The sequence below is a fragment of the Scylla paramamosain genome, chromosome 13 (assembly GCF_035594125.1).
Source record: "Scylla paramamosain isolate STU-SP2022 chromosome 13, ASM3559412v1, whole genome shotgun sequence".
NCBI classification, from domain to species: domain Eukaryota; kingdom Metazoa; phylum Arthropoda; class Malacostraca; order Decapoda; family Portunidae; genus Scylla; species Scylla paramamosain.
The window spans coordinates 6,349,231-6,375,127 of NC_087163.1; the positions used below are offsets into that span (position 1 = coordinate 6,349,231).

The 25,897-nt window shown below is 40.7% G+C and overlaps 1 protein-coding gene across 5 annotated transcripts in view; it reads left to right on the forward strand.

The window, feature by feature from the left end:
- The first annotated feature begins 352 nt into the window (after positions 1-352).
- LOC135106381 (FYVE and coiled-coil domain-containing protein 1-like) overlaps positions 353-25,897 on the forward strand; it is a 43,816-nt gene continuing 18,271 nt past the window's right edge. For 2 of the 5 annotated variants that reach the window (XM_064015331.1, XM_064015332.1), the window contains exons 1-6: positions 353-509; positions 2,132-2,242; positions 2,467-2,586; positions 2,927-3,039; positions 3,302-3,552; positions 13,379-13,454. In XM_064015331.1, the coding sequence (XP_063871401.1) occupies positions 2,182-2,242; positions 2,467-2,586; positions 2,927-3,039; positions 3,302-3,552; positions 13,379-13,454 (621 nt within the window). In that variant the 5' untranslated portion in view covers positions 353-509; positions 2,132-2,181. Of the gene's footprint in view, positions 510-2,131; positions 2,243-2,466; positions 2,587-2,926; positions 3,040-3,301; positions 3,553-13,378; positions 13,455-16,524; positions 16,906-23,094; positions 23,177-23,271; positions 23,578-25,897 lie in introns of those variants that run through there. The other 3 variants (XM_064015335.1, XM_064015333.1, XM_064015336.1) reach the window with 3 other exon arrangements.

The window sequence follows — 25,897 nt, forward strand, 5'->3', positions numbered from 1 at the left end:
GTCCCTAGCAACAAGTAACAAAGGGTAGCCTACTTTTCACTATATAATGCAATAATAAAGATACCTTTTCCCATTTCTTATGCTAACTCTTCTCGATTTTAAGCGTAAAATATATATATATATATATATATATATATATATATATATATATATATATATATATATATATATATATATATATATATATATATATATATATATGATACGGCTATTATACACGAGGCAAATGTATGTAATTTTTTGGCAATAATTGTTGCAAATGGTAAATTTTGGAAACAACATCATGTTTTTCTCAAGACAAGACGAATTATTCTTGATAAGTTTTATTATATATACATTTCTAAAATCAGTCTGATAACTTATCATCGGCAAAAGCACGCATTGATATTCATGTGAAGGGGGAGGACACCTGTGAGCTCGTGGCGCAGCACAAAAAGCCAATGTACAAAGTAGTTATTAGCGCAGGACGTCAACAAAACTTTAGACCTCCCAGGGTTTGTGGCGGTTGGGTAAGTAAAGAGCTGCTACTTTGTTGCTTTACCTTCTATTTTACTCCAAGGAATATGAAGACGTTACAGTCACCTGGTGACAATAATACTCCGGGTTATTGTGATTACATTGTTTCTGGGTTATGGATAGATCACCTTGTGTCTGTTCCTGCCGTCCTTGTAAGTTGAATTTTATTCTTGGTAGTCTTTTTCTCTGTGACTGCATATCATTGTGTGAATAACCATAGCATTGTGCGTCTAAGCATTTGAACTGTGTGTTATCCAAAGTGGCTTGACATATCCTATATCCTGTGTAGTCTATATACTTTGTGCATGACCTACCTCAAACCAGGCTGGTCGTTCACTCATTCCTGAAGTGAAGATACATATCCACACTAAAGGTTGCTTATTGTGCTTCTTGGAGTTCTTATAAGTGGGTTGTGCAGTATCTGCTAGCCTCTCTCAGGCAATATTCTGCTGCTCTTTTCCTTATGACCTTATGTCCTCTGTGCCAGGGTTGTTACTCTTGCAGAGTTGCATTTTTCTTAAGTGGCATCGTAAAGAAAATTATTTGAAAAAATTATCTTAGATGTCTTTATGTTGTATCTTAGAACCACAAAAAAATTGATACATTTTGCATTAAGTACAAGTATTTTGATTATGATTGGATAATGTCCTTTTTATAATATGAAATGGAAAAGCAGTGGTAAGATGAACTTTTTTTGTTGATTAATCTTTGTGGAATGGGTTATTCAAGCTGCATAATTTTCATATTTTCTCAACTAAAATGTCACATTCTTATCTAAATTAAGAAACATGTCACATTATGAAAAGGAATTTAAAGGCTTGTAATAAAACTTCTTAAAAATAGTGTAGACATCATTATATATATATATATATATATATATATATATATATATATATATATATATATATATATATATATATATATATATATATATATATATATATACAGTAAAATCCCTCTCATCCGGCATTCGAGTATCCGGCAACTTCAAGTATCCGGCACATTTTTCCCCGAGCCTTAAAATCAATAAAAAATCAATGTGTACTCATAAAATCGATTAAAATTCCCGCGCGAGGCATACTTTGTCCCCTTGCCACCAGAGCGCACTGCTTCGCGTCACCCGCGGCCCACTACACTGTGTTTACTCAGTGACTCAGTCCCGCTTGTGCACTGTTTATCGTCTGACGCCTTCATCATGCCTAAGGTTGTAGAAAAGAGGAAGCGTGTTGTGCTTACACTTAAGCAGCTGATCAGATCATCTGCTGATTAAGATCAGCTGATCTTTGTTATGGTAAGATGCGTGAGTGTAGGGTAGTGATTGTGGACATAATTTCACTTCTATTCAAGTATCTCGCAATATTCAAGTATCCGGCATGTCGACGGTCCCGTTGATGCCGGATAAGAGGGATTTTACTGTATATATATATATATATATATATATATATTGCTGTAATAAGTTACAAATTTGTTGTTGAGATAGATGTTGCTCTGTTACATTTATTGTGATGATTTAACTTTAATTCACAAGAAAGGTATGATCTACAGTATGACATGAATGAACTGGTCAAACCTGTATATCAGAGGAAAACAATAATTGGAGTTATTTTCTTTGCAGGAAATGTATTAGGCAAGCAAGGGAATTCTCATATCTAACTGTACAGCACAATGGCAAGCAATAAAAGACCAGTTGGTGTCAACTTTGAGAAGATTTTACAAAGTTTACAAGGTAATGCATTTAATTATCACTTATTATCATAATTATAGTGACAATAGTTGGGTGTACATATAATTCAAGAAAAGACTCTTGAGATGCATATTGAACACAGTCAATTATGCTCAGTGAAAAGATCCATTATTTAAGTTACTCTCCTTAAATTTCATATTTTCACAACTTGGAGTGTAATTTTTTCCTGTATCTTACAATAGGTATTGATCTTTATGCTTTAACAGGTGATGTTCAGGAGATGAAGACAGAGTATGATGAAGCATGTCTGCCTATAAATGATGACAATAAGCATCTTCATCAGTTTTGTGATCGATTAGAGTTCATTTTCAATTTTAATATGATAGGTAAGTTGATTTTTGTGTGCTGTTTCTAGTAGTTCTGTTATTTTTAACTTATAACACTGCATGTTCACACTACACCAAAAAATGGTGAGTAGCCAAAACAAAGTATTCACACTCCTATACTCATGCTAAACACACTTACACAGTGACAGGTAAAATGTTTGAGGAATGGAAAAATGAACAATTAAATATGAAGGTTGTTATGTTTATATACCATGTATAATATTATTTAATTGCAAATTTATCAAAATTGACTATGGAAGAAATCTTACTAGGATACATGAGTTGAACTTGGATATTATATGATTAATAATTCATAAGTACTGTACATCAAATTTTACAGAGGGAAGCAGTTTTCTGAGTGGACGGAAGGACCTATGGCAATACTTCTGTAAATGTTTGGCCAACAGACGCAACATTCATGATGGACTTAAGATTGTCAAGGCAAATACTGAGGTGAGAGCAGTCAGTGCAAATATCTATGGCCTAAATATTTATTTTTTGGTATCTTGATAAACTTTAGTCAGCATTTTAAACGACATGACATTACATTAAGCATAACAAGTCTGGTGGTTGACTAAATGGCAGAAACTCAAGTAGGGAAGAGCAGCCAGTAGAGATACAAGGCTGGCAGTGACAGTGTTGTCATTAATTTGTACAGCTGAATAGTTCAGGAAGTAGAGAAGCTTAACAGATAAATCTATTATTTTTTCTGCAGCTGAAGACTAGTATAGGCCGCTTCCGCTGCTTTGTGCGGTACTGTCTCGTGCACCAGTGTTTGGGTGACGTAGCCCAGCAGTGCGTTGATAATAAAACTATAACACGTCAGTTCTACCAAGAAGGTGCACTCACCCTCAACCCCCAGCTCCTCCCCACTCTCCTTGGATGTCTCTACCAGCTCTGTGATATTCCATTTGACCTTCCACCCTCTGGCCATGACCTGGATGTTTCATGGCCCACCTTCACCAGGTAAGTGAGACTAGAGGAGTGATTTCATCAGTTACTGAAGTTCCTACATTTGTTCTATAATCACTGAACACTTGGACTTTCTGCATGTCTTTTAGAGTAATAAAAGATTATTTTTTAGATAGGAGGAGGCATTAGGCACCTGCCGAAATGATAATTACTCCCAGGGGGTGCTGTGAACTTATCATTAAACCCAGCTGTGACCTCACTGAACGTTTCCCTTTGTGTCTCACAACACAAGGGAGCAGTCACAGCCTGCCCTCTAAAGACAACCTCTTCCTCCACACAAAACTACAAGCACCTAATAACACACACACACACCCTTCACTCAAAATTTCAAAATTATCATGGTGACTCCTACACCAGCCTCGGAGTCCCCATCTGGGGAGGGGACCATAAATGTCCCCAGGTCAGACTGCCCTTCTGTTGACGACCCTAAGTGTCTTGACACCCCCCCTCAACTTTTTCTTCATTAACTTCTGTAACATTCGCAGTCTAAGATCTAATTTTCAATTTGTAGAACACCACCTCTCCTCCTCTAAACCTCATCTTTTTCTCACTGAAACTCAGGTGTCTAAGGCAACTGACAGTAGCCCCTTTTCTGTTCCCTCCTACTTTCTCTATCCTCATTTTCGATCCAAAGCTGGATGTTGCGTTTATGTGCGCAGTGATTTAACCTGTTCTCGTCCCCATGCTCTTGAATCTTCTGAGTTTTCCACCATCTGGCTATGACTACAGAGTCACTCTCAAACTAAATTTATCTGTGCTGTATGCCTCTCACCTAACTCCTCTGACTATAAGAAATTCTTTGACTACTTCCAAAGTGGAGCACATTCTGACCCTCTTCCCTTTTGCAGAGATCTCTATTCTTGGAGACTTCAGTGTTCACCATCAGCTTTGGCTTTCCTCTCCCTTCACTGACCATCCTGGTGAACTAGCCTTCAACTTTGCTATCCTCCACGACCTAGGGCAATTGGTGCAACACCCTACTCATATTCCTCACCGTCTTGGAGATACGCCCAACATTCTTGACCTTTTCCTGACCTCTAACCCTTCTGCTTATGCTGTCACCCTCTCTTCTTCATTGGGCTCCTCCGATCATAATCTCATATCTGTATCTTGTCCTATCACTCCAATCCCTCCTCAGGATCCCCCTAAGTGAAGGTGCCTCTGGCATTTTGCCTCTGCTAGTTGGGGGGACCTGAGGAGGTATTTTGCTGATTTTCCTTGAAATGACTACTGCTTCCATGTCAGAGACCTGCCTTTGTGTGCTGAGTGCATAACAGAGATGATAGTGTCTGGCATGGAGGCTTAAATAGGAGAAGGCAGTAGACACCTGCCGAAACGATCATTACTCCCAGTGAGTCTAAAGCACTGTTCAGGGGGTGCTGTGAACTTATCATTAAACCCAGCTGTGACCTCACTGAACGTTTCCCTTTGTGTCTCACAACACAAGGGGGCAGTCACAGCCTGTCCTCTAAAGACAACTCTCTTCCTCCACACAAACATAATAACATCACAAGCACCTAATAACACACACACCCTTCACTCAAAAATTTTAAAATCATAATGGCGACTCCTACACCAGCCTCAGAGTCCCCATCTGGGGAGGGGACCATAAATGTCCCCAGGTCAGACTGCCTTTCTGTCGACAACCCTAAGTGTCTTGACACCCCCCCCCTCAACTTTTTCTTCATTAACTTCTGTAACATTCGCGGTCTAAGATCTAATTTTCAATTTGTAGAACACCACCTCTCCTCTTCTAAACCTCATCTTCTTTTCCTCACTGAAACTCAGGTGTCTGAGGCAACTGACAGTAGCCCCTTTTCTGTTCCCTCCTACTTTCTCTATCCTCATTTTCGATCCAAAGCTGGATGTTGCGTTTATGTGCGCAGTGACTTAACCTGCTCTCGTCCCCACGCTCTTGAATCTTCCGAGTTTTCCATCATCAGGCTACGACTACAGAGTCACTCTCAAACTAAATTTATCTGTGCTGTATACCTCTCACCTAACTCCTCTGACTATAAGAAATTCTTTGACTACTTAACTTCCAAAGTAGAGTACATTCTGACTCTCTTCCCTTTTGCAGAGATCTCCATTCTTGGAGACTTCAATGTTCACCACCAGCTTTGGCTATCCTCTCCCTTCACTGACCATCCTGGTGAACTAGCCTATAACTTTGCTATCCTCCACGACCTAGAGCAATTGGTGCAACACCCTACTTGTATTCCTGACTGTCTTGGAGATACGCCCAACATTCTTGACCTTTTCCTGACCTCTAATCCTTCTGCTTATGCTGTCACCCTTTCTTCTCCATTGGGCTCCTCCGATGACAATCTCATATCTGTATCTTGTCCTATTGCTCCAATCCCTCCTCAGGATCCCCCTAAGCAAAGGTGGCTCTGACATTTTGCCTCTGCTAGTTGGGGGGACCTGAGGAGGTATTTTGCTGATTTTCCTTGGAATGACTACTGCTTCCGTGTCAGAGACCCGTCTTTGTGTGCTGAGCGCATAACAGAGGTGATAGTGTCTGGCATGGAGGCGTGCATTCCTCACTCATTTTCTCGTCCTAAACCTTATAAACCTTGGTTTAACACAGCTTGTTCTTGTGCTATACGTGATAGAGAGGTGGCCCACAAAAGGTACTTAAGCCTTCCATCACCAGAATCTCATGCACTTTATATTTCTGTCTAGAACCATGCCAAGTCTGTTCTCCAACTAGGCAAAAACTTCTTCATTAACAGAAAGTGTCAAAACCTTTCTAACTCCCCTCGTGACTTCTGGCATCTAGCCGAAAATATCTCCAATAACTTTGTTTCTTCTTTCCCTCTTCTGTCTCAACCAGATGGCACCACTGCTATCACATCTATTTCTAAAGCTGAACTCTTCGCTCAAACCTTTGTTAAAAACTCTACCTTGGATGATTCTGGGCTTCTTCCTCCCTCTCCTCCACCCTCTGACTACTTCATGCCACCTATTAAAATTCTTCGTAATGATGTTTTCCATGCCCTCGCTGGCCTAAACCCTTGGAAGGCTTATGGACCTGACGGGGTCCCTCCTATTGTTCTCCAAAACTGTGCCTCCGTGCTTGCACCTTGCCTAGTGAAACTCTTTCAGCTCTGTCTGTCAACATCTACCTTTCCTTCTTGCTGGAAGTTTGCCTACATTCAACCTGTTCCTAAAAAGGGTGACCGTTCTAATCCCTCAGACTACCGTCCTATTGCTTTAATTTTCTGCCTATCTAAAGTTTTCGAATCTATCCTCAACAGGAAGATTCTTAAACATCTATCACTTCACAACCTTCTATCTGATCGCCAGTATGGGTTCCGTCAAGGCCGCTCTACTGGTGATCTTCTGGCTTTCCTTACTGAGTCTTGGTCATCCTCTTTTAGAGATTTTGGTGAAACTTTTGCTGTTGCCTTGGACATATCAAAAGCTTTTGATAGAGTCTGGCACAAAGCTTTGATTTCCAAACTACCCTCCTATGGCTTCTCTCCTTCTCTCTGTAACTTCATCTCAAGTTTCCTTTCTGACCGTTCTATTGGTGCTGTGGTAGACGGTCACTGTTCTTTTCCTAAATCTATTAACAGTGGTGTTCCTCAGGGTTCTGTCCTGTCATCCACTCTCTTCTTATTATTCATTAATGATCTTCTAAACCAAACTTCTTGTCCTATCTACTCCTACACTGATGATACCACCCTGCACTTTTCCACATCTTTTCATAGACGTCCAACACTTCAGGAAGTAAGTGTTTCATGCAGGGAAGCCACAGAATGCCTGACTTCTGATCTTTCTAAAATTTCTAATTGGGGCAAAGCAAATTTGGTATTGTTCAATGCCTCAAAAACTCAATTCCTCCATCTATCAACTCGACACAACCTTCCAGACAACTATCCCCTCTTCTTCAATGACACTCAATTGTCCCACTCTTCTACACTGAACATCCTTGGTCTGTCCTTTACTTATAATCTGAACTGGAAACTTCACATCTCATCTCTAGCTAAAACGGCTTCTATGAAGTTAGGCATTCTGAGATGTCTCCGCCAGTTTTTCTCACCCCTCCAGCTGCTAACTCTGTACAAGGGCCTTATCTGTCCATGTATGGAGTATGCTTCACATGTCTGGGGGGGGGGGGGTTCCACTCATACCGCTCTTCTAGACAGGGTGGAATCAAAAGGTTTTTATCTCATCAACTCCTCCCCTCTAACTGATTGTCTTCAGCCTCTCTCTCATCTCTGCAGTGTTGCATCTCTAGCTTTCTTCTACTGCTATTTTCATGCTAGCTGCTCTTCTGATCTTGCTAACTGTATGCCTCCCCTCTTCCCACGGCCTTGCTGCACAAGACTTTCTTCTTTCTCTCACCCCTATTCTGTCCAACTCTCTAAGGCAAGAGTTAACCAGTATTCTCAATCATTCGTCCCTTTCTCTGGTAAACTCTGGAACTCCCTGCCTGCTTCTGCATTTCCACCTTCCTATGACTTGAATTCCTTCAAGAGGGAGGTTTCAAGATGCTTATCCTTCAATTTTTGACTACCACTTTGGACCCTTTTATGGGAATGGCATCTCAGTGGGGATTTTGTTTTTTATTGAATATTTGTTGTCCTTGGCCAGTGTCCCTCCTACATAAAAAAAAAAAAGATGCTGTTTGACATATCTTTTGTAGTGGGAATAATTCAGCACTATCTTTTTATTTTTTTTTCCTTTTGTCCCATCCTCTCTCTCTCTCTCTCTCTCTCTCTCTCTCTCTCTCTCTCTCTCTCTCTCTCTCTCTCTCTCTCTCTCTCTCTCTCTCTCTCTCTCTCTCTCTCTCTCTCTCTCTCTCTCTCTCTCTCTCTCTCTCTCTCTCTCTCTCTCTCTCTCTCTCTCTCTCTCTCAAATATAAGTAAGTTGGCTCAGGCAAGAAAAAAATAGAATGAATGGATTTGCTTGAAATAGATTTTATGGTGTAGGGATGTAGCAAGCATGCCACCCACTACTGTGTGATTTATTTAACTTTATGATGCTGTCAGTCTGGGTGATGAAATGTATAGACAGCCCTAAGACACAGGGCTGGGAATATATCTCCATGCTTCATGTTTATTCCAAGGGGGAATTATAAGGGATGAGGTCAGAGGCCTGGGATTCCTTTTCATTGTGTGTTATTCTTAGAAAAGAGGAAACTGAACAAGATTTCCATGAAATATACTACTTTTTTTTTATTCTTTTATTGTTTTGTTTTCTTCATTGATGAATCAGGATATTTTCTTGTGAATGCACTGTCTTCTACTGGCTTCATTCTCATATAGCTATATTAAGAGACTTTTCAGTTTCCCTTTCTCACAAGTCAGCAAGCCAAATTCTATATGAGTAAGACAGAGAAAGTGATTGTCAGTGTGGTGTTTATAATGGTACCAAGAATAATAAGTGTGGCCAGACAAGTGTGAATTGTATAGTAATGAGTAGAGTTGGCACTGTTGCCTAATTAGCCTTCGTCCTTCACCTTGAGAGTCTAGGGAGTGAAATGAGAGGATGGGAAAGAAGAGATCATAATAGTAAAATGTTTGGATTCTTTGCATTGCTATGGTTGAAATAGTAAAGTGGTCGTATTTTAAGCAAATCTTCGCATTGCTATGGTCTGACAAAGCTATTAAGAGAAGGCAACACAGGACCACAAAGCTTGATTACCTAAGCATGTAGTATGTAATGAGTCACTGGGAAAATTTGCCAAAATACCAGTGTTAATAGAGGAGAAGATTCTGTATGAAACTTAACCATTATTATTTATTGTCATTATAAATTGCCTTGCTCATAAGTTGGAAATGCATTTTATTAGTTTGGGTTGGATATGAAAAGTGAGTGGGCTTGATGGTGCAGTGGCTTCCATTCAGTGCAGGCAGCTAAAAGTAGCATGTGTGAGGCACAAGGAAGTGATAGAGGGGTCTTGGCACTGATCCCTTTGGCTGATCCATGGAGTACATATATTTTCTTCTGCATGCTCAGTTTACATGACAAGATTCATGTGAGCATACTGCAGTAAATAAGAAGGAATACAGAGATTAACTTTATTTTATTTGCAAACTAAAATAGATACTCAAATTATTAAGGTAAACTAAAAATTTGAGTAAAGATAGTAAATCACACTGAAACTGAATCTTTTACCTTTTTTCTTTTCTGTGTCAGTTTGCTATTCTGGAAGTCACCATACTTCTCTTACTTTTTTTACCCACTTAATTTGATTAAGGTCTTGAGTGTCACCAACTTTAGTCTCAAATTTCTCTTAAATAACTTTAAAAAATATTATTAACCTTTAAGTCCTTAAAACTAAGACATTATTATGAATATAAAGAAAAGTGTTCCAATATTTGTTGGCAAGGTTGTTATGATTTAAATAAAATGTTTTAAGTCATCTGCTTTCAGTCAGTTTTGATCAGAGCAGGAAGAACAAGACTTAAATGAGGATGATGATGCTACTGAAAAGCTCATGGATTTCTGATTCATTTGAACTAAATATATATACATAATGAATATACATAATTAATATGCATAATTTAGTTGAACTAAATAAATATGCATAGTGTTGAAGGTAATTTCATTCCTATGTAGCACATCATGCACTTTCTTTGAAGCTGCTTGCATTCTCTCCAGTGTAATGATTTAGCTACAGCTTACATTACACTCATTCAGTACTTTCATAGTAACATTTTTTTTTTTATTTCAATTTTCTTTCTTCATGGAATGCTTCAGAGTGTTATAAGTTATATATTGTTATTTTCAACTTTTATGGGTAGTATTGTGGTTGGTAAAAAGACCATGTAGTTTATTTCAGTAAAGAGGCAATCTTAATGAAATACAAAGAAATATGTTTTTATTTGAGAAATATTTTTTTTTTGGTCTTGGTGGTTACATATGTATAAATAAATTTGCAGGCCTAAAAAAAAACCCTCCCATCAATAGAAGTCTTTCATCAACAAGGCCAGCACTTAGAAAAGCAATATAATATAAATAGACAATTTACTGCCTTGAAAACTTCTTGTATTCTTAAGTTTAGAGGAGTATTTAGTATCAAACTTTTTGAAAAAAATTATATTAGTTTTTATTTTTTTACCAGTAAACTAGTGATGATGTAAGAGGGAAATCTCTGAACAGTTTTGCCACTTTCTAAAGTAGATATTAAGAGGATGGTTAAAAACTTTCAATAATGATAATACTAATAACAATAAAAATCCTTGCAGCATCAAAGGATAATCTTCTATCCAGGGAGAATATACTTACTGACCTAAACACTCTCCTGACTATAGAACTCTCCCAATGACATGGCTGACACTTATTTTAAAAAGGAGAGGATTGGAATGTAAAGTAACCAAGTTCACTGCCTGTAGATCTGCCTCTTATGTGTGTCAGTGAATATATTTTTCTCCAAATGATAAAACAAAACTGGAGGTTTTGTTATTTTTAAGCTGCAGTCCTTAGCAAAAAAAAAAATAAATAAATAAATAAAATAGAATAAGATAAATAAATAAATAAATAAAAAATAGCCGTGATATTACATGGTCAGGTCATGCTGAAAAGGGACTTCAGAGGACAGACCCAGCTCTTAGAGAACAACTGGAATTTAAACAAAACTCTCCCATAAATTCATAGAATTTTTTTGTTTTTCCATGCCCATAGATTTGATTTTTATGTAAAGAAAATAAGAAAAATTAAGACTTTTTTTTTTAGAAATTGGCAACAAAAATTGATGTGACATCACATGGTCAGCTTAAAAGCCCTCTGATAAATATATTTTTTTCCATGAACAGGAGCAGTGTTGAGAAAAATAAGCTGCAAATTTTACCGTTGAGTATTTTTCTAGACTTTTATTGAGTAAAATTTTATGGAAAGCAGAATTATATGTTTATTCATTAATTAATAGACTTCTTGAGGTTATTATGAAGAGTTGCTGGGAAACATTTTAACATTTATAACATTTTCATTTAGTAGTAGTATAAACGATTTCAGAAAAAAAATAGGCATTTTCATAGTAGGTTATCCTTCTTGTATGCTCAAAACATTCATTTAGCAATAATGAAATACATTTAAAAAAATATTCAGTAAAAAATGAATGAATGAATAAATAAATAAAATAAATAACAAAATATCAAATTTATGTAATCAAAATGCTCTCCAGTATATCCTCAGTAAATAAATTTAGTAATAGTGCAAAAAATAACACTTTTTCACACCAATTCTTACCCTAAGTGGTTGTAATACCTACTGTTAAAAATGAAAAAAAAAAAAAAAAGTGGTGTCCCTCAGCGAGAGTTCAGGCTGTGGTACAAACATATTGTCATATCATCCCACCATAAGTCTCATGTTTGTCCTTGTTGATGCCAAAGGAGATCTGCCAACACGTACAGTCTTGGTCAGAAGTCTAGTAAGTTACCATCCTCACTCCTACTGTATTTTTTACCCATTTTCTTCAATCCCAAGTCCTCTGGTCAACCGAAGATATAGTAATTGTTGGTTTATAAGGAGATCGTCAGGAGGGAAGAAGGCTTAAGATTATGCAAAATACTTAGTACATTAGAAACTAGCACATGAGTGTGGAGGGTTACTGGGCTTTTATTTAATTACGACTGACTGTAAATTCATACCAAGGGATACACCGTTTTCTTTTTTTTTTTTCTTCTTTGTACATACGTATTTTCCCTCATATAGTTCTTACATCTTTTTTGTCTGAATTCAGTAAACCTTTTCATATCACAAGGCAGATTAATTGCATTGATATGAAGAATATAAATATGGAGGTGAAGGCAACACTGACAGTTCATTTTATATATTTTTTTTTTTTTTCTCCCTCTCTCTCGTCTCATTAAATGGATTGTTGTTTGGGCGAGTGCCGCAGATCATCATCATTCATTTGGACATGTCAATTAGGAAGGGTAAAAGGGGTGTAGCATGGTAGAAGGAAGGAGATGGAGTAGGGAGAGAAGGTAAAAAGGACAGGATAATGTAGAGAGAGAATTAAAGGAGGATGGGAAGATTAATGAAAGAAGAGAAAAGGGTTTGAGTTAGGAGAGGGGAGGAAAAAAAGGAGGAAGGAATGATATAGAGGGAGAGGATATATAGAGTGAAGATCAGAAGGAAGTGGGTTAAAGGAGAAAATTATATAGTATAAGAAAAGAGGGAAGAGGGAGAGAAGAGAAAACTAAGCAAGGAAAGAAGGGAAATGAGAACGTGATGCATGAAGGGAAAGAGTGAAAAAGAAAGAAAATAGTAAGGGAAGAAAATATTGAGTAGACACGAGAGAAAATAGAAAAAGGGAAAGCATGATAAAGTACATGAAAATTGGAGGAAAGGATAAAGGCTAAAGTAATGAATGAGGAAAATAATGCAAGGAAGAAATTAATAATAAAAAAAGAGGGATTAAGGTAGACACGATGTGCGAAAGACGACAGTTACTTGAAATAGTTACGTAGGAAGGTAGGGAGATCACATGTGAGACCGACGGGCTATGTTTAGGCTCGGGGCCCCCAGCTGGCTATCTCACACCCCCCTCATCTTACTTCACCTCCCTCCACCCTCCTTTTTCTACCCCGAAGCTTCTAGTATTTCTCTTTCGTCTTTTCAGTCAGTTATGATTTTTAGGGTGTTTGATATAAGCGTATTTAATCTAATGTTTCAAGAATGTTTTGGTTTTACTTGCCTTCCTTTTCTAAATCAGTAATAAATTGTAGGTTTCCGAAGTCGAATGTGTACAAGATTTTTTTTTTTTTTTTTCATAATTTCATTTGTTAGATTTAATTGAAATTCATTATTTATTTATTTATTTATTTATTTTTTTTTTTTACTTTATTATTTATTTTTCCAGGCTGGGAGCAGCAGGTGGATGGAGACCTCCAAGCCGCACCATGTCGCTCTCCTCCCTCTATTCTCACGTCTCACAGGTAAGTACGGTTACATCAAGTAACTGCAGCCCACTCAGCTGTTATAAGTTCAGCTGTGTTGGGAGAGGGTTAGCGTGTAGCGGGTAATGGTGCGAAGAGATGGGAGTGGTTGCCAAGACATCCGTTCCGAGAGCCGTGTCAAACGCACTTTTCTATGATAATGTGGCCAGGGAATGTGTTGGTGCGGATGGTGTAACGTTCTCCGCCGGGCACGTGGCTGAGGGTGCAGGGCGAGGTGCGCGCGAGTCTCTTTGTTTGCGACGCCTTGGTGCCGCGGCTCTGATGCGTGGGTTTTTATAATTATTTTCATTTCCTTACTGGGCTTAATTTTGCTGCGTTCTTTTCTCTTGCGGGAACGTACCCTCTTTTGCGTCTTAAAGAGAGAAAACTGTGCAGGCTTCAACTGTTGTTACTGGTGTTCAAAATAGGAAGTACTCCGTTGAGAGAAGTGGGTCATGTCTGGGTCATTTCAGTCTTGGTTGCTACACTTACCTTTTTTTTTTTTTTCTTAGGCGCTTTGTCACACATTTTTTCGAGTTATTATTATTATTATTATTTTTTTTTATTCTTATTAAGTTCCTCCTCTCCCTCATTTAAATTCCGACAGAGACTTAAATAATTCTCAGATGCCTCATGGATTTCGCAACACCAAGCTGACGTGTCGAATATTTCTCTTGATGAAGCTGACGAGACGCTCGCTTCACTCTATGGACACCCGGCGCACACTGTTGCTGTCAGTTCCTTCACCATCTTTGTTGTCACGTCAGCGCCTCACGGCCACCACGTGCTCACTGGACTTGGACTCGAGACATGGAGTTCGTTACCCTCCAGTTTTAATAGTGCGCACCCTTCCTCGATCATAGTCTTCCCGGGGCATTTACACCCTTTGTGAGAATTTGGGTGGGTCACGAGTACGGCGGCGTGACAAGGAAGGGGTGAATAGAAAGCAGAAAACAGTTGTGCGTCGCTTTCACCTGGATACAGCGTAAGATGGGGCAGATACCTCTAGTCTTGGTGACTGTGAGATGCTCGCCCTTCTTTTTTTAGTCTTACCTTACGTGCGTCATCCTGCCTCAGCCTCCATGTGAAGTGCCTCAGCTCAGTCTCGACGTGTCAGGCGACGAGGACACGCAGTCACACGATCTATTTATAAACAAGTGCGTCGCCTTCCGTCCCCGTCGAGGGTCACGGCGCTTTTCTCCCCCGTTCCCTCCGTTCTCTCCGTTTGCCTTTCTCTCCCGCGGATCCGCGTCGCCGCCACCTGTCACCTCTCTGTCACCAGGTAACTCGCACACGCAGGAATCCACAATGCTTATGTAAACAATCGAGTACACGTGAAGAGAGGAATAAACACGTATCTGGCTATACTTGGGTTGGCTTGATGGCGCACCTACACGCTTATATAAGTAATCAACTATTACTCGTGACGGAGATATATAGGCATGACCAGCTATTACGGATGGCGCCTAAGGTCCATATCACGTACGTTTGCCATGCCCTCTACGGTCACCCCGAGTTGACCGTATGCCACCCCTCCCCCCAACAGGAACGAAGCCAGGGCACTTCCACCCCCTCACCTTTCAGCCATCATTCCCGCCCCCCACCATCTGTCACTTATCCCCTCAGGTGCTGGCCACTTGGGCGTCCCTGCCGTGACTGCCATGTTATTATTTCTGTGGGTGTGTATCGATGCGTAATTTTTTATGCGTTTGTTTATCTTTGTAATGGACTGCTGAAGCCAACTGCGTCAGCGTGGTTCTCCTTACTCACCTCCCTGTACCCCATCCCCTCCTTCGTTATTTCTTCTCCCCCGTCCTTCCTGCTTGCCTGCCTCTTTTCTTTCAATCTTCCTTTCTTCCATATTTTTTTTTTCCAGTATCCGTATCTTCTTTCCTTCCTCTACCTGTTTTTCGCAGATCTCGTATTTTTCCTCCAGTCTTGTTCCTTTCGTAATAGTAGTAGTAGTAGTAGTAGTAGTAGTAGTAGTAGTTGTTGTTGTTGTTGTTGTTGTAGTAATTGCTGTTCTTGATCTTATTACTCTTCTTATTCGTATGCAACATGTGGAAAGCAGGAGAATGAGCGAAAATACTTGAGGATGATGCAACAGTGAGTGCGGATGAGAGGTGCACGGGATAGTGGACGGGCGAAAAATGTTAAAATGAATAAGGAAATGCCTTCAAATGAAGTGAAGAAACAGCGGAACGGAAACTCCGGGAAAGAGGAGAGAGTTAAGAAAAGGCAGGTAGATGTAAATTGAGAGGGATGCTACAAGAAAGTATTTTAGGATATTGTTGAGAATAGGAGAGGATAGAGAAACCTGAGAGTATTGTAGTTGGGATGAAGCGAAGAATTAATGTGTCAGGAAAGTGGAAATGAGTGCGATCACGAGGAAGGAAGTGCAGGAAATTAAAGCAGCACGTCTGGATGGGTGTCTGGCAAGGAGGTTGAACAGTGGTGGGGCGACTGTTGTTAACCTGTAAGAAAAATAAAATGTCTGTTTTACCTGAAATTTACTCACCATTTTTCTTCCCCAATTCATGTCTTTGTTAATATCTTAGGTAAATATTTTTTGTTATTACATTGTTGAGAGAGAGAGAGAGAGAGAGAGAGAGAGAGAGAGAGAGAGAGAGAGAGAGAGAGAGAGAGAGAGAGAGAGAGAGATTTTCCGCAAATATTTCTGGAGGTGGTATTTTAGCATTTTCCTTTTCGCTGGTGCAGAAATTCAGGATTCAGTGGCATAGCTTGAAATTGATACAATATATGAAGACGAAAATTATACGGTGTTACTGGTAGCAGCGGCAAGAGAAGCATGCAGCAGCGGTAATTGTAGTAGTGGTGGTAGTAGTAGTAGTAGTAGTAGTGGTGATGATATTGATGGTGATAGCAGCAGCAGCAGAGGTAATGGTGCTGATGGTAATAATAGTAGTTGTTACTATTGTGTAATGGCGACAAGTAATAGTTGGTGTTGGTTCTCAAGGGATGACGATGACATTGCCGCAGTGGTGGTGTGGTGATGGTGGTGGTGGTAGTAGTGGTAGTGCCAGGTAGGGGGGGAGAGTTTGGGCACAGTGCCAGTGTTACGAAGGAGCCAAAGGGAGCCAGCCAGCCTGCTAGCCAGCCAGTCACTCAGCCAGTCAGTCAGTCAGTAGGCAACGCTCCTTTCTCCCACACGCCTATCTTCAAACACTCACTACCGTCGTGTCTGTGTTGCTGGAACTCGCTACAAACCACCACTTCAGTCTCCTTCGCCAGTTCACCTTCTCCTTCACCTCCTTTTGCAGCAACAAACATTCGCTCCTCATAACAAAGAAAACGGCGTGTGTGCGTTCGATTTCTCCCTTTCGTTTGACTGAAAACTGCAAACAAAGATAAGGAGGAAAACGACAGTAAAAGACGTGTGTTTGTGTGGATATGTTGCCGTAAACAGGTGACTGCTGGAACAACGAACAAGGTAATGGGAGTTAACTAGCTACGATGTACACGACTTTGTTCCCTAAGTTGGCTGTTGCTATTAATAATTTTCTCACCCGCCCTTGAAAAGCACTTAGTCTTAGATTATATAAATAACTCAGCGTGAACAACATTGTATATCTTTGTTCCCTTCCTTCTTTCATTAGTTCCTGTATATTAAAAGGTCATTTAGGAAGTCGACTAAATTCCAGCCAACTTGTGTTATTTTTATATATTTTTTCTAACCTTGTTCTTGTAAGTGTTTTCTATTTTTTTTCTGATCGTTTCTGTCAATTTTCTTAGTTATCGATTCCTCTTAGTCTCTCTCTCTCTCTCTCTCTCTCTCTCTCTCTCTCTCTCTCTCTCTCTCTCTCTCTCTCTCTCTCTCTCTCTCTCTCTCTCTCTCTCTCTCTCTCTCTCTCTCTCTCTCTCTCTCTCTCTCTCTCCCCGCCAAGCAAGGAGTCATCTGATATCCTAAATTCCCCCCTCCCCCCCTCGTCATTATCTTTCTGCCATTATCCCTTCACAAGCAGCCAATCAGATAATTCTGCTCAATGTATCCTTTTCCTCCTCTCCCACACTGCAGTATCTTCATTTCTTACCTTTCCTTTTTTTCTCCTTCCTCTTTCTTCTTACTGTACCGAGCCAGGCATTCAGACATTTTAGTTTCTTGCCCTTCTTGTTCGAGTTCTTGTTCTTTTTGTTTTTATTCTTGTTCTTATTGTTTTTGTTCTTGTTCTACTTCCTTCTCCTTTCTTCTTCCTCCTTTCTTCTCCTTTCTTCTTTCTTCTCCTTTCTTCTTCTTTCTCCTTTCTTCTTCTCCTTTCTTCTTTTCCTCCTCCTCCTCTTCCTTCTCCCCTGTCTTTCCTTCCTTCCTTCCATCTTTCCTTCCTTCCCTCCCTCCCACCCTCCCTCCGTCCCTACCTCCTCTTTCTCCTCTTCTTGCCCTCCATTCCACATACCAAAAGGTGTGAGCTATATACTGGAAATTCCATCGGCAGTTTCCTGTTTTCCTTCACCTTCATTAAAAAAAAAAAAAAAAAAAAAAAACGAACCAAAAGCACATTGAGCAGCGATGGCATTAAGGACTTTCTTACCTCTTGGTTTAAAATAACATTAGAGTTTAGAAGATTTTCTCCCTCCCTTATATACAAACAGCCCCTCCCCCACACCCCCTTGCAGCCTTTCCTTCACCCACGCTTCCGCTTACATCCCGCGAAAAAAAAAAAAAAACTTGCAGCCTTCAGTAAGCTTGCGTGTTATGAAATGGGCACCTAATGTTCATACGTACAGCCTTGAAACCCTCCTATGTTGCTTATCAAATGTGTCAGTTATGAATGCGGCGCCCTTCGAATGAATAGAGTGGTTAGATTCTGCACCAAAACCTTGTACTTTTTAATGAGAATTTCTGAAAGTTCTCTTCTTGAATTATTTTGTTCTGTGATTTGTATTTTCACTGGGAGATTTTTTTGTTTTCTATAGAATATCCTTGTTTTCGTTTCTCTCTCTCTCTCTCTCTCTCTCTCCTCTCTCTCTCTCTCTCTCTCTCTCTCTCTCTCTCTCTCTCTCTCTCTCTCTCTCTCTCTCTCTCTCTCTGTATTGTCTTTGTTGTAAGGTATCTCGAGAACCAGCCAAGGTGACGCAGAGACGCAGTAAAATATGCATTAAACTAAAAACACGAGTCGCGGGAATTAGACACGTAAACAAAGAGTTTCAGTATCAACAAACGAAAAGAAAATAACTTCCCCTATAAAATCAGTGCATCGTATAATTTTTACACTTAAATAAATACAGTAATGTTTTCTTTTCTTTTATTTATTTTTTTTAATACTTTTGGAGGACTGGGAGGAGACATGTGAAGAGGACGCGGGTGTGAACAGCTGTCATTTTTTTTCCTCTTTCCCTCCATTTGTTTCCCAGCGTGCGTGTGTGTGCCCCCTGCTCGCCTCCTCTCCTCGGCCACCCGTGCATGCCGTGGCTCAGGGCGGGGCCATGCGTTCCCCTTTCACCACCAAGAAAGAACCGTAAATGAGTAATGGTCGTGTCTATTTGGTTCTTCATCCATCTTGGCTAAATTATTACTCCGCGTGACTTTTTTATGTTAATATTTTTTTACATTCATTCTTTTTGCTTCTTACTATTTTCTTTTGTTTTTCCTCTCTGCTATCCATCTATATCTTTATAGATGTTTGTTTCTGTCTATGTATCTATTTATCTATCTAATAATCCTTATGTCCTAGGTGATCTTAAAAAATCGAATATTTTCACATTCTTCCATACTTTATTTTGTGTATATGTATTTTTTACATGCCATTATGAATACCTTTGTACGTATTACATTTTCAAATTAACCGCTTTGTGTGTATGTAGTCATCTTTACCTCCACTGCTTATTAAGGTGGACAGCCACTCTAGGCATCCCATCTACTTCCCCTTACTCTGTGATAAACAAAGAACTAAATTTATGACTGTAATGCTACCACATGGCACTAGAGAAGAGGAGGAGGAGGAGGCGATGTCAGTGACTTACTTGTGTGTGTGTGTGTGTGTTTAGGGGCAAAGGGAGAGAGATGGTGGTAGTAATGGAGGGTGGGGAGGATGGGAGAGGAAGAGCAAAGGGAAATGGAAGAGAACGAAGGCCATTGAATTTGTTGTGGGGTATGCTAGGGGAGGAGGAAGGTGAATGGAAACGGGGAGGAAGGGAAGGCCAATGACTTAACGCATATCTGGGATGGGAAAGGGGAAGAGGAGGGGGGGAAGAAGTGGGGAGTGGGGAGAGAGGAAGGACGAGTGCTTTTGCTGTGGATGTTGGGTGGGGAAGGAAGGGGGAAGAGTGACTTTGTTGTGGGTGTTTGGTAGAGAGGAGGAGGAGGAGGAGGAGGTGGAGGTGGTGAGGAAAATTCAAGGTGCTACGAAGACCGAAATAATTTGTGACGTCATTGCCGGGCTTCCAGTTAAGAGAGAGAGAGAGAGAGAGAGAGAGAGAGAGAGAGAGAGAGAGAGAGAGAGAGAGAGAGAGAGAGAGAGAGAGAGAGAGAGAGAGAGAGAGAGAGAGAGAGAGAGAGAGAGAGAGAGTGAGAGAGAGAGAGAGAGAGAGAGAGAGAGAGAGAGAGAGAGAGAGATCAGGAAAAACCCACCACCTTAAAATGCTCATGTGAAGACTGACGAAAAACAAAGAATTAAGAAAAAAAATAGACAACATTTCGTAAACAACAACGCTGACGTGGACGAGTTCATAATAGAAAGCTACGCACAAAGTTTATTTATATTTTATACTCATCCCTCTCGCTGAAAAATCACTTTAATTCTGTCTTGCTTGAGCTTGTGAGGCGTTCCTAGAGTCATCCTCACTTTTAGACGCCGCGATAGGAAAGGAAGGAGTAGGAGGAGGTGGAGGAGAAGGTGGTGGGGGAACTGAGAGAGGGAGTCGTCAGTGTGTCGTCTATGCCAAGCCTGTGACTCGAATGGCTTGCAGGTGTTGTAGTGGTTGTCAGGGAGTTCAAATGGGTCGCTTTGTCCGAGCGTCAGCCCCCCCAGCCTCCCACCTCACCCCGGCCGCCCTATTGGATCATTTGGGGTGAGGAGTTGGGATTTAGGCCGCGAGTTAATTTGACGCGAAAAGAACACAAAAGGGAGAATAATATCGTCATTTCTAGGCTGTTTGTGATAGCGGCGGTAACTACTATAAAATAAATGTAGGGTAGTAAAACAGAACGATGAAAATGAGAGAGAGAGAGAGAGAGAGAGAGAGAGAGAGAGAGAGAGAGAGAGAGAGAGAGCCCCAAACTCAACCTCCACCCCTATCTAGGAAGTATTGGCGCCGAGGCACACACACACACACACACACACACACACACACACACACACACACACACACACACACACACACACACACACACATGAGGAAGTAACGTGGACCAGATTTTTATTAAAACGTTCAGGAGTTCCCCTCAAACCGAGCGTCTCCAGTGCAGGTGTCTTCCTTCCCCTTACCATCTCCCCTCTCCCCACGTCTCTCCTCTTTCCTGAACCCGCTCTCCCCTATCTCCCTCCTCTTCCCCCTCTCCTGCCCTTTCTTCCCGCGTGTCCCCTGCCGGCACCTGTTGAACATTAGCCACTCCCCACCCCCCCGCCTCCCTTCCTCCGGGAAAACCAGGAGTAGCGGCGCTCTGGCCAAGTGTCGTACGTTCGTCTTGGGGGTCAGGAGGGGGTGAGGGGCTCGTGTCTTGGCCCGGGAAGGGTGACGGACAGGAACGAGGCTGGGGTTGCCAAAGGAGATTCATTACAGGAGTAGAAGATGAAGGAACTTATTTATTTATTTATCTTTTTTTTTTTTTTTTTTTTTTTTTGTCTGCGTTGATTTTCATCAGGTAGCTAATCATATTTTGAGGCAAGTGATTAAACTAATCTGACTTAACGAAAGGCAGATAATGATTTCTTAAAGATCTTGGTCAGTCTCCTTTACAGTCGTTAACTTAGAAGGAAGCTGAATTTTTAAGAATATTATTTTCTTGTGTCCTTTAATATTATAATTTTAGCATTTGGATGTGTTAGAGATCCAGAACCAAAGTTGATGCGTTGGGTGCGTGCAAGGATGATTACGGGGAAAAGTGAGTGTTCCTGAAGGGCTACATATTCGTGGAGGTAATTTTGTGTTTATCCGGAAAGTTTTCAGCAGGTTTTCGGAAATTGCTTATTTTTGTTGTCATGCTTATAATAAATATTGAAAGAAAAATAGTAATTCACAAAGGCTGTGTGAAACTTTGTGGCTAAAGGAGTACCGAAGGACAAATAGGACGAAACAAAGCGCCAAAAGAAGGTCTTAAGACGTCGCGGCAAGCCCACACCTGAGACCACCTGGGCAGCGTCACTGTCAGGTGTCAGCAAGCTGCATACTCGAGGTGTGTTGAAATACAAAGGCACGAGCTCAATATTTTAATATCACACACACACACACACACACACACACACACACACACACACACACACACACACACACACACACACACACACACACACACACACACACACACACACACACACACACACACACACACACACGTGGAGGGATTCAGGTTTGGCAGAATATATTATTAGCCGACAAACACTGAAGGTTGATTGGCCTCTTGCTGCTTGAAGCATTCATGCAGACAAGGGTGGGGAGGTGTTCGGAGGACGCGCACTGGGGTGATCGCCGAGTGCTTGATGATGATGGTGGTTAGGGGTGTTGGCACACAGTCTTGTGAGGAGTCACCTGAGGCGTCTGCATGCCACCTGGAGGAGTGAGTCAGGAGAGTGACATTCCTTATGTTTATAAGAAAAAAAAAAAAAAAAAAAGGGCACACTGCACCTTTGTCGGTATCCGGTGCTTGTGTGCTACGATATTCCTGTTCGTAATGCACGAACGTGTATTGATTATGTACATTTAGTTAAGTTACTTAAAACGAAATATTTACTCTTGAGATGTTATGCATTGCGCATTTTGTCTCGCCCTCCACGTGGGAATTAGTTTTCCAAAAGCTAAAGAAAACAACATTGAATGAGGTAACGGAAAAATCTTTGTAAGATTTAATGCAGTCTTTTCCGCAGTTTATTGCAACATAGAAACAAATTTCCGTAGAGATGGGTTTCCAGCCTACCACACTTGGATGCGGTTGTCTTTCATGACTGGATAAATATTATCTCAACGATTATGTGATCGTCTCGGTGATCGTCTCAAGTGACAGTTTTACAAACTACGAGAGAGAAAAAAAAAAGTTTTGCCAGGATTCACTGAACTAGTACTGTGGCAGCAGTACACAATTATATTTTAAGCCATATTTCAGGCCAAGTCAGTGGTGACCATGGTAGCTTCACAGTTTATAACAAAGTAATCAGTATCCATTAAGATTGTTCCAACACATGATTAACGTGAGTATTGGATGACTAAAATAATAATAATAACAATAATTGGGAAGCCTCGCAGTGTGGGATCTCTGGCAGTATTGTAAGCAATGTGACCAAGCTGAGACGGCCATTATGCGTGATGCTGTTTTATTAAAAAAAAAATGAGTTGCTCTTGTTTAGAAGATTTTTATCCTTATAGTGGGAAATATTTGTGTGACTGGCTTGGAAAATGAAACGAGTCCAACCCTGTAGGTGTCATGTCCATGAGTCATAGTGATGGTTCATTGGTTCGCTCGAGACGAACCCACACGTCATATTTAGCCTGAAAGCGCCACGTAGGAGTGCGTCTTCAGATACTTCATCCTTTTGTGTCTCCCCATGGAAGGAGTAAGTAGCCAGGTGACAGGTGTTGTTCCCTTAGACCTCGTGTGAAAGTGTTGGAAGCTGCTCGGCAGACGATGAGCTCATGGTGTTCTCTTGCCAAGGTTACTTAAGTTGCTGCAAGGCCAAATCCCATTGCCCGTGGGCCTCTCCTTCTACATCTGGTCCAAGAAAAACAAGCTTAGTCATACCAGCAACACAAACACTGAATTCAGAAATTTATCAACCGCCGACTAAACATGTGTCTCGTCATACACTAATATTAGTGACACCGAGACTTATTGGAGAGGACAGTGCACATTCACCTCAGTGTTTTGTACCGTGTGAAGGAGAACAGGCGTGGTGCATCCTGAGTGTGTGAGCGTGCATGCGCGTTTTACTGAGGTGACTTTAAAACATTAGTGCAGGTGAGGGAAGAAGTGCACATGTGGCAACAAGGTTTTATTGCTATTTCAATACACCTTACGGAACTATAGTCCTTCTCAGGATCTACATCGCACTGTTTGGAAAATTTCTAGCCCCATTTTACCCTGTCGGAAATTTACAAGTTTACCTTATGAGGAGGGTCTAAGGGTGCGAATCCGCCCCCCCCCCAACCCCTCAAGTTAGATTTAAAAAAATGTCGTATTATTAGAAAACACTCTATAAACTTAACGTCGCAAATTACTCCATTAGTATTATTGCTGATAAATAACATTAACCCTTGCCCTTTCTCCTGAGACCAGCAAACTGGAAGAAACCCGATAGTGGGGAGGGCTGCGAAGATCAGGTAAATTGTGGGATAAAAACATAGGTAATTGTCTAGAGTCCTTACCGGGCCTTATTACTGGTCTATTCACTTCAATTCTTTTACACATACCTTCACATGCACCTAAAACATCATTTTAAAGTGGGGGACAAATGCCCCCTTCCCTCTAGTCCAGCAAAATTGGGGACATGTGGGAAGGCGGGGTTTTTGGGTGGGGGAGACATAAATCAGCGAGCGATTTTCGGCCAGGTTAGGTTAGGTTAGGTTAGGTTAGGTTAGGTTAGGTTCGGTTAGGTTAGGTTAGGTTAGGTTAGGTTAACCTAACCTAACCTAACCTAACCTAACCTAACCTGGCCGAAAATCGCTCGCTGATTTATGTCTCCCCCACCCAAAAACCCCGCCTTCCCACATGTCCCCAATTTTGCTGGACTAGAGGGAAGGGGGCATTTGTCCCCCACTTTAAAATGATGTTTTAGGTGCATGTGAAGGTATGTGTAAAAGAATTGAAGTGAATAGACCAGTAATAAGGCCCGGTAAGGACTCTAGACAATTACCAAAACATACTTTAATGACAGTGTATATTATAGTTATAGATTAAGCGCGTCTGTTAGGTATCTGCGCCAAAAATACGTTTTCCTATCATTTCTCCCCAACCGTGGAGTTAAACCTCCATGTCCCAATAAATTCATTGACCGCACTTACTAAAAAGCGATCGAGTCTGGTAATAGTGTTTCACTTGTTCATGATAAGGGTTTCGCATTTCATTAATTTGGTTAGTGATGTTCTTTTGTTAATTGAAGCGATTGCAGTTTTTTTTATTTATTTATTTATTTATTTATTTTTTTATTTTTTTGGTCTTGGTAGACATTTTGAAAATGATGCCATGTCGAGAGTTCTTAAGAGTACACGGTGTGCTCGCGACTGGTGTAGATTGCCCGACTTGCCGCCGGCAGTGTTCCTTCAGTGGTAGACGTGTGTGGCGCTGCACCAACAACCACGTGGTTCCAAAGACAAGGAAATGGCGCTACTGCACGTTCAATGTCTCCGATTTTAAGTTTTTTTTTTTTTTTTTTTTTTTTTTTTTTTAGTCAATCACATTCCGCCTTGGAAAATGAAGTGACCAGACTTCGAATAAGGTAGACAAGCACATTTTAAATGGGGTTAGGTTAGGTTTAGTTGGGTTAAGTTTAGCAAGGTTAGGTTTAGTTAGTTTGCGTTAGGTCAGGTTTGGTTTAGTTAGGATAGGGTAAGAAAAAAATAGGTTTAGTTAGGTCTGGTTAGGATCAGTTAGGTTTAGTTCAGATTTCGCTAGGAACGTATCAATTGTATTTTGATACCTGAAACGAAATGGCACTTTTTTTTTTTCTTTTTTTTTTTAAGGAAAATTTCTTGGGGATTTCCCTAAACATGGAAATTTTTGTCAAGGTTTTGCGACGGTTAAAAATGCCGCTGTCGTGTTCTGGGCATCAGAATACAATGATTGGTGCATTTCTTATTACTTAATGTTATACCTGCTTACCAAAATTGGCCCACTAGATATTCAGATTAGTCGCCGGAGCTTCAGCATTCAAGCAAGCTCGGCATCTCACCCATTTAAAGTTTGAGAATAGGTTGAGGACGTTTCGTCCCCAAGACCTCTAATCATTCGCTTTACCGGATGAAACTCCTCTGTTTCCGAGAGTACCAGCTATCCTGAGGGAAACTTCGGAGGGAACCAGCTACTAGATAGTTCGATTAGTCTTTCGCCCCTATACCCAGCTCTGACAGTCGATTTGCACGTCAGAATTGCTCCATGATTTCTAAATATATCCCAATAGGTAAGGGGAAGGGGTGGAGGGGAGAGTATTGGTTGAAACTGCAAATTTACTGACAACAGTAAGGTTTGCAGGACAGGTATGCTAGGAAAGTTGAGAGGTGATAGGTTCACTGGTGTTGGCTGGGCGGGTAAATTTGGTGTCAATCAGTACTCCCTTCCCCTT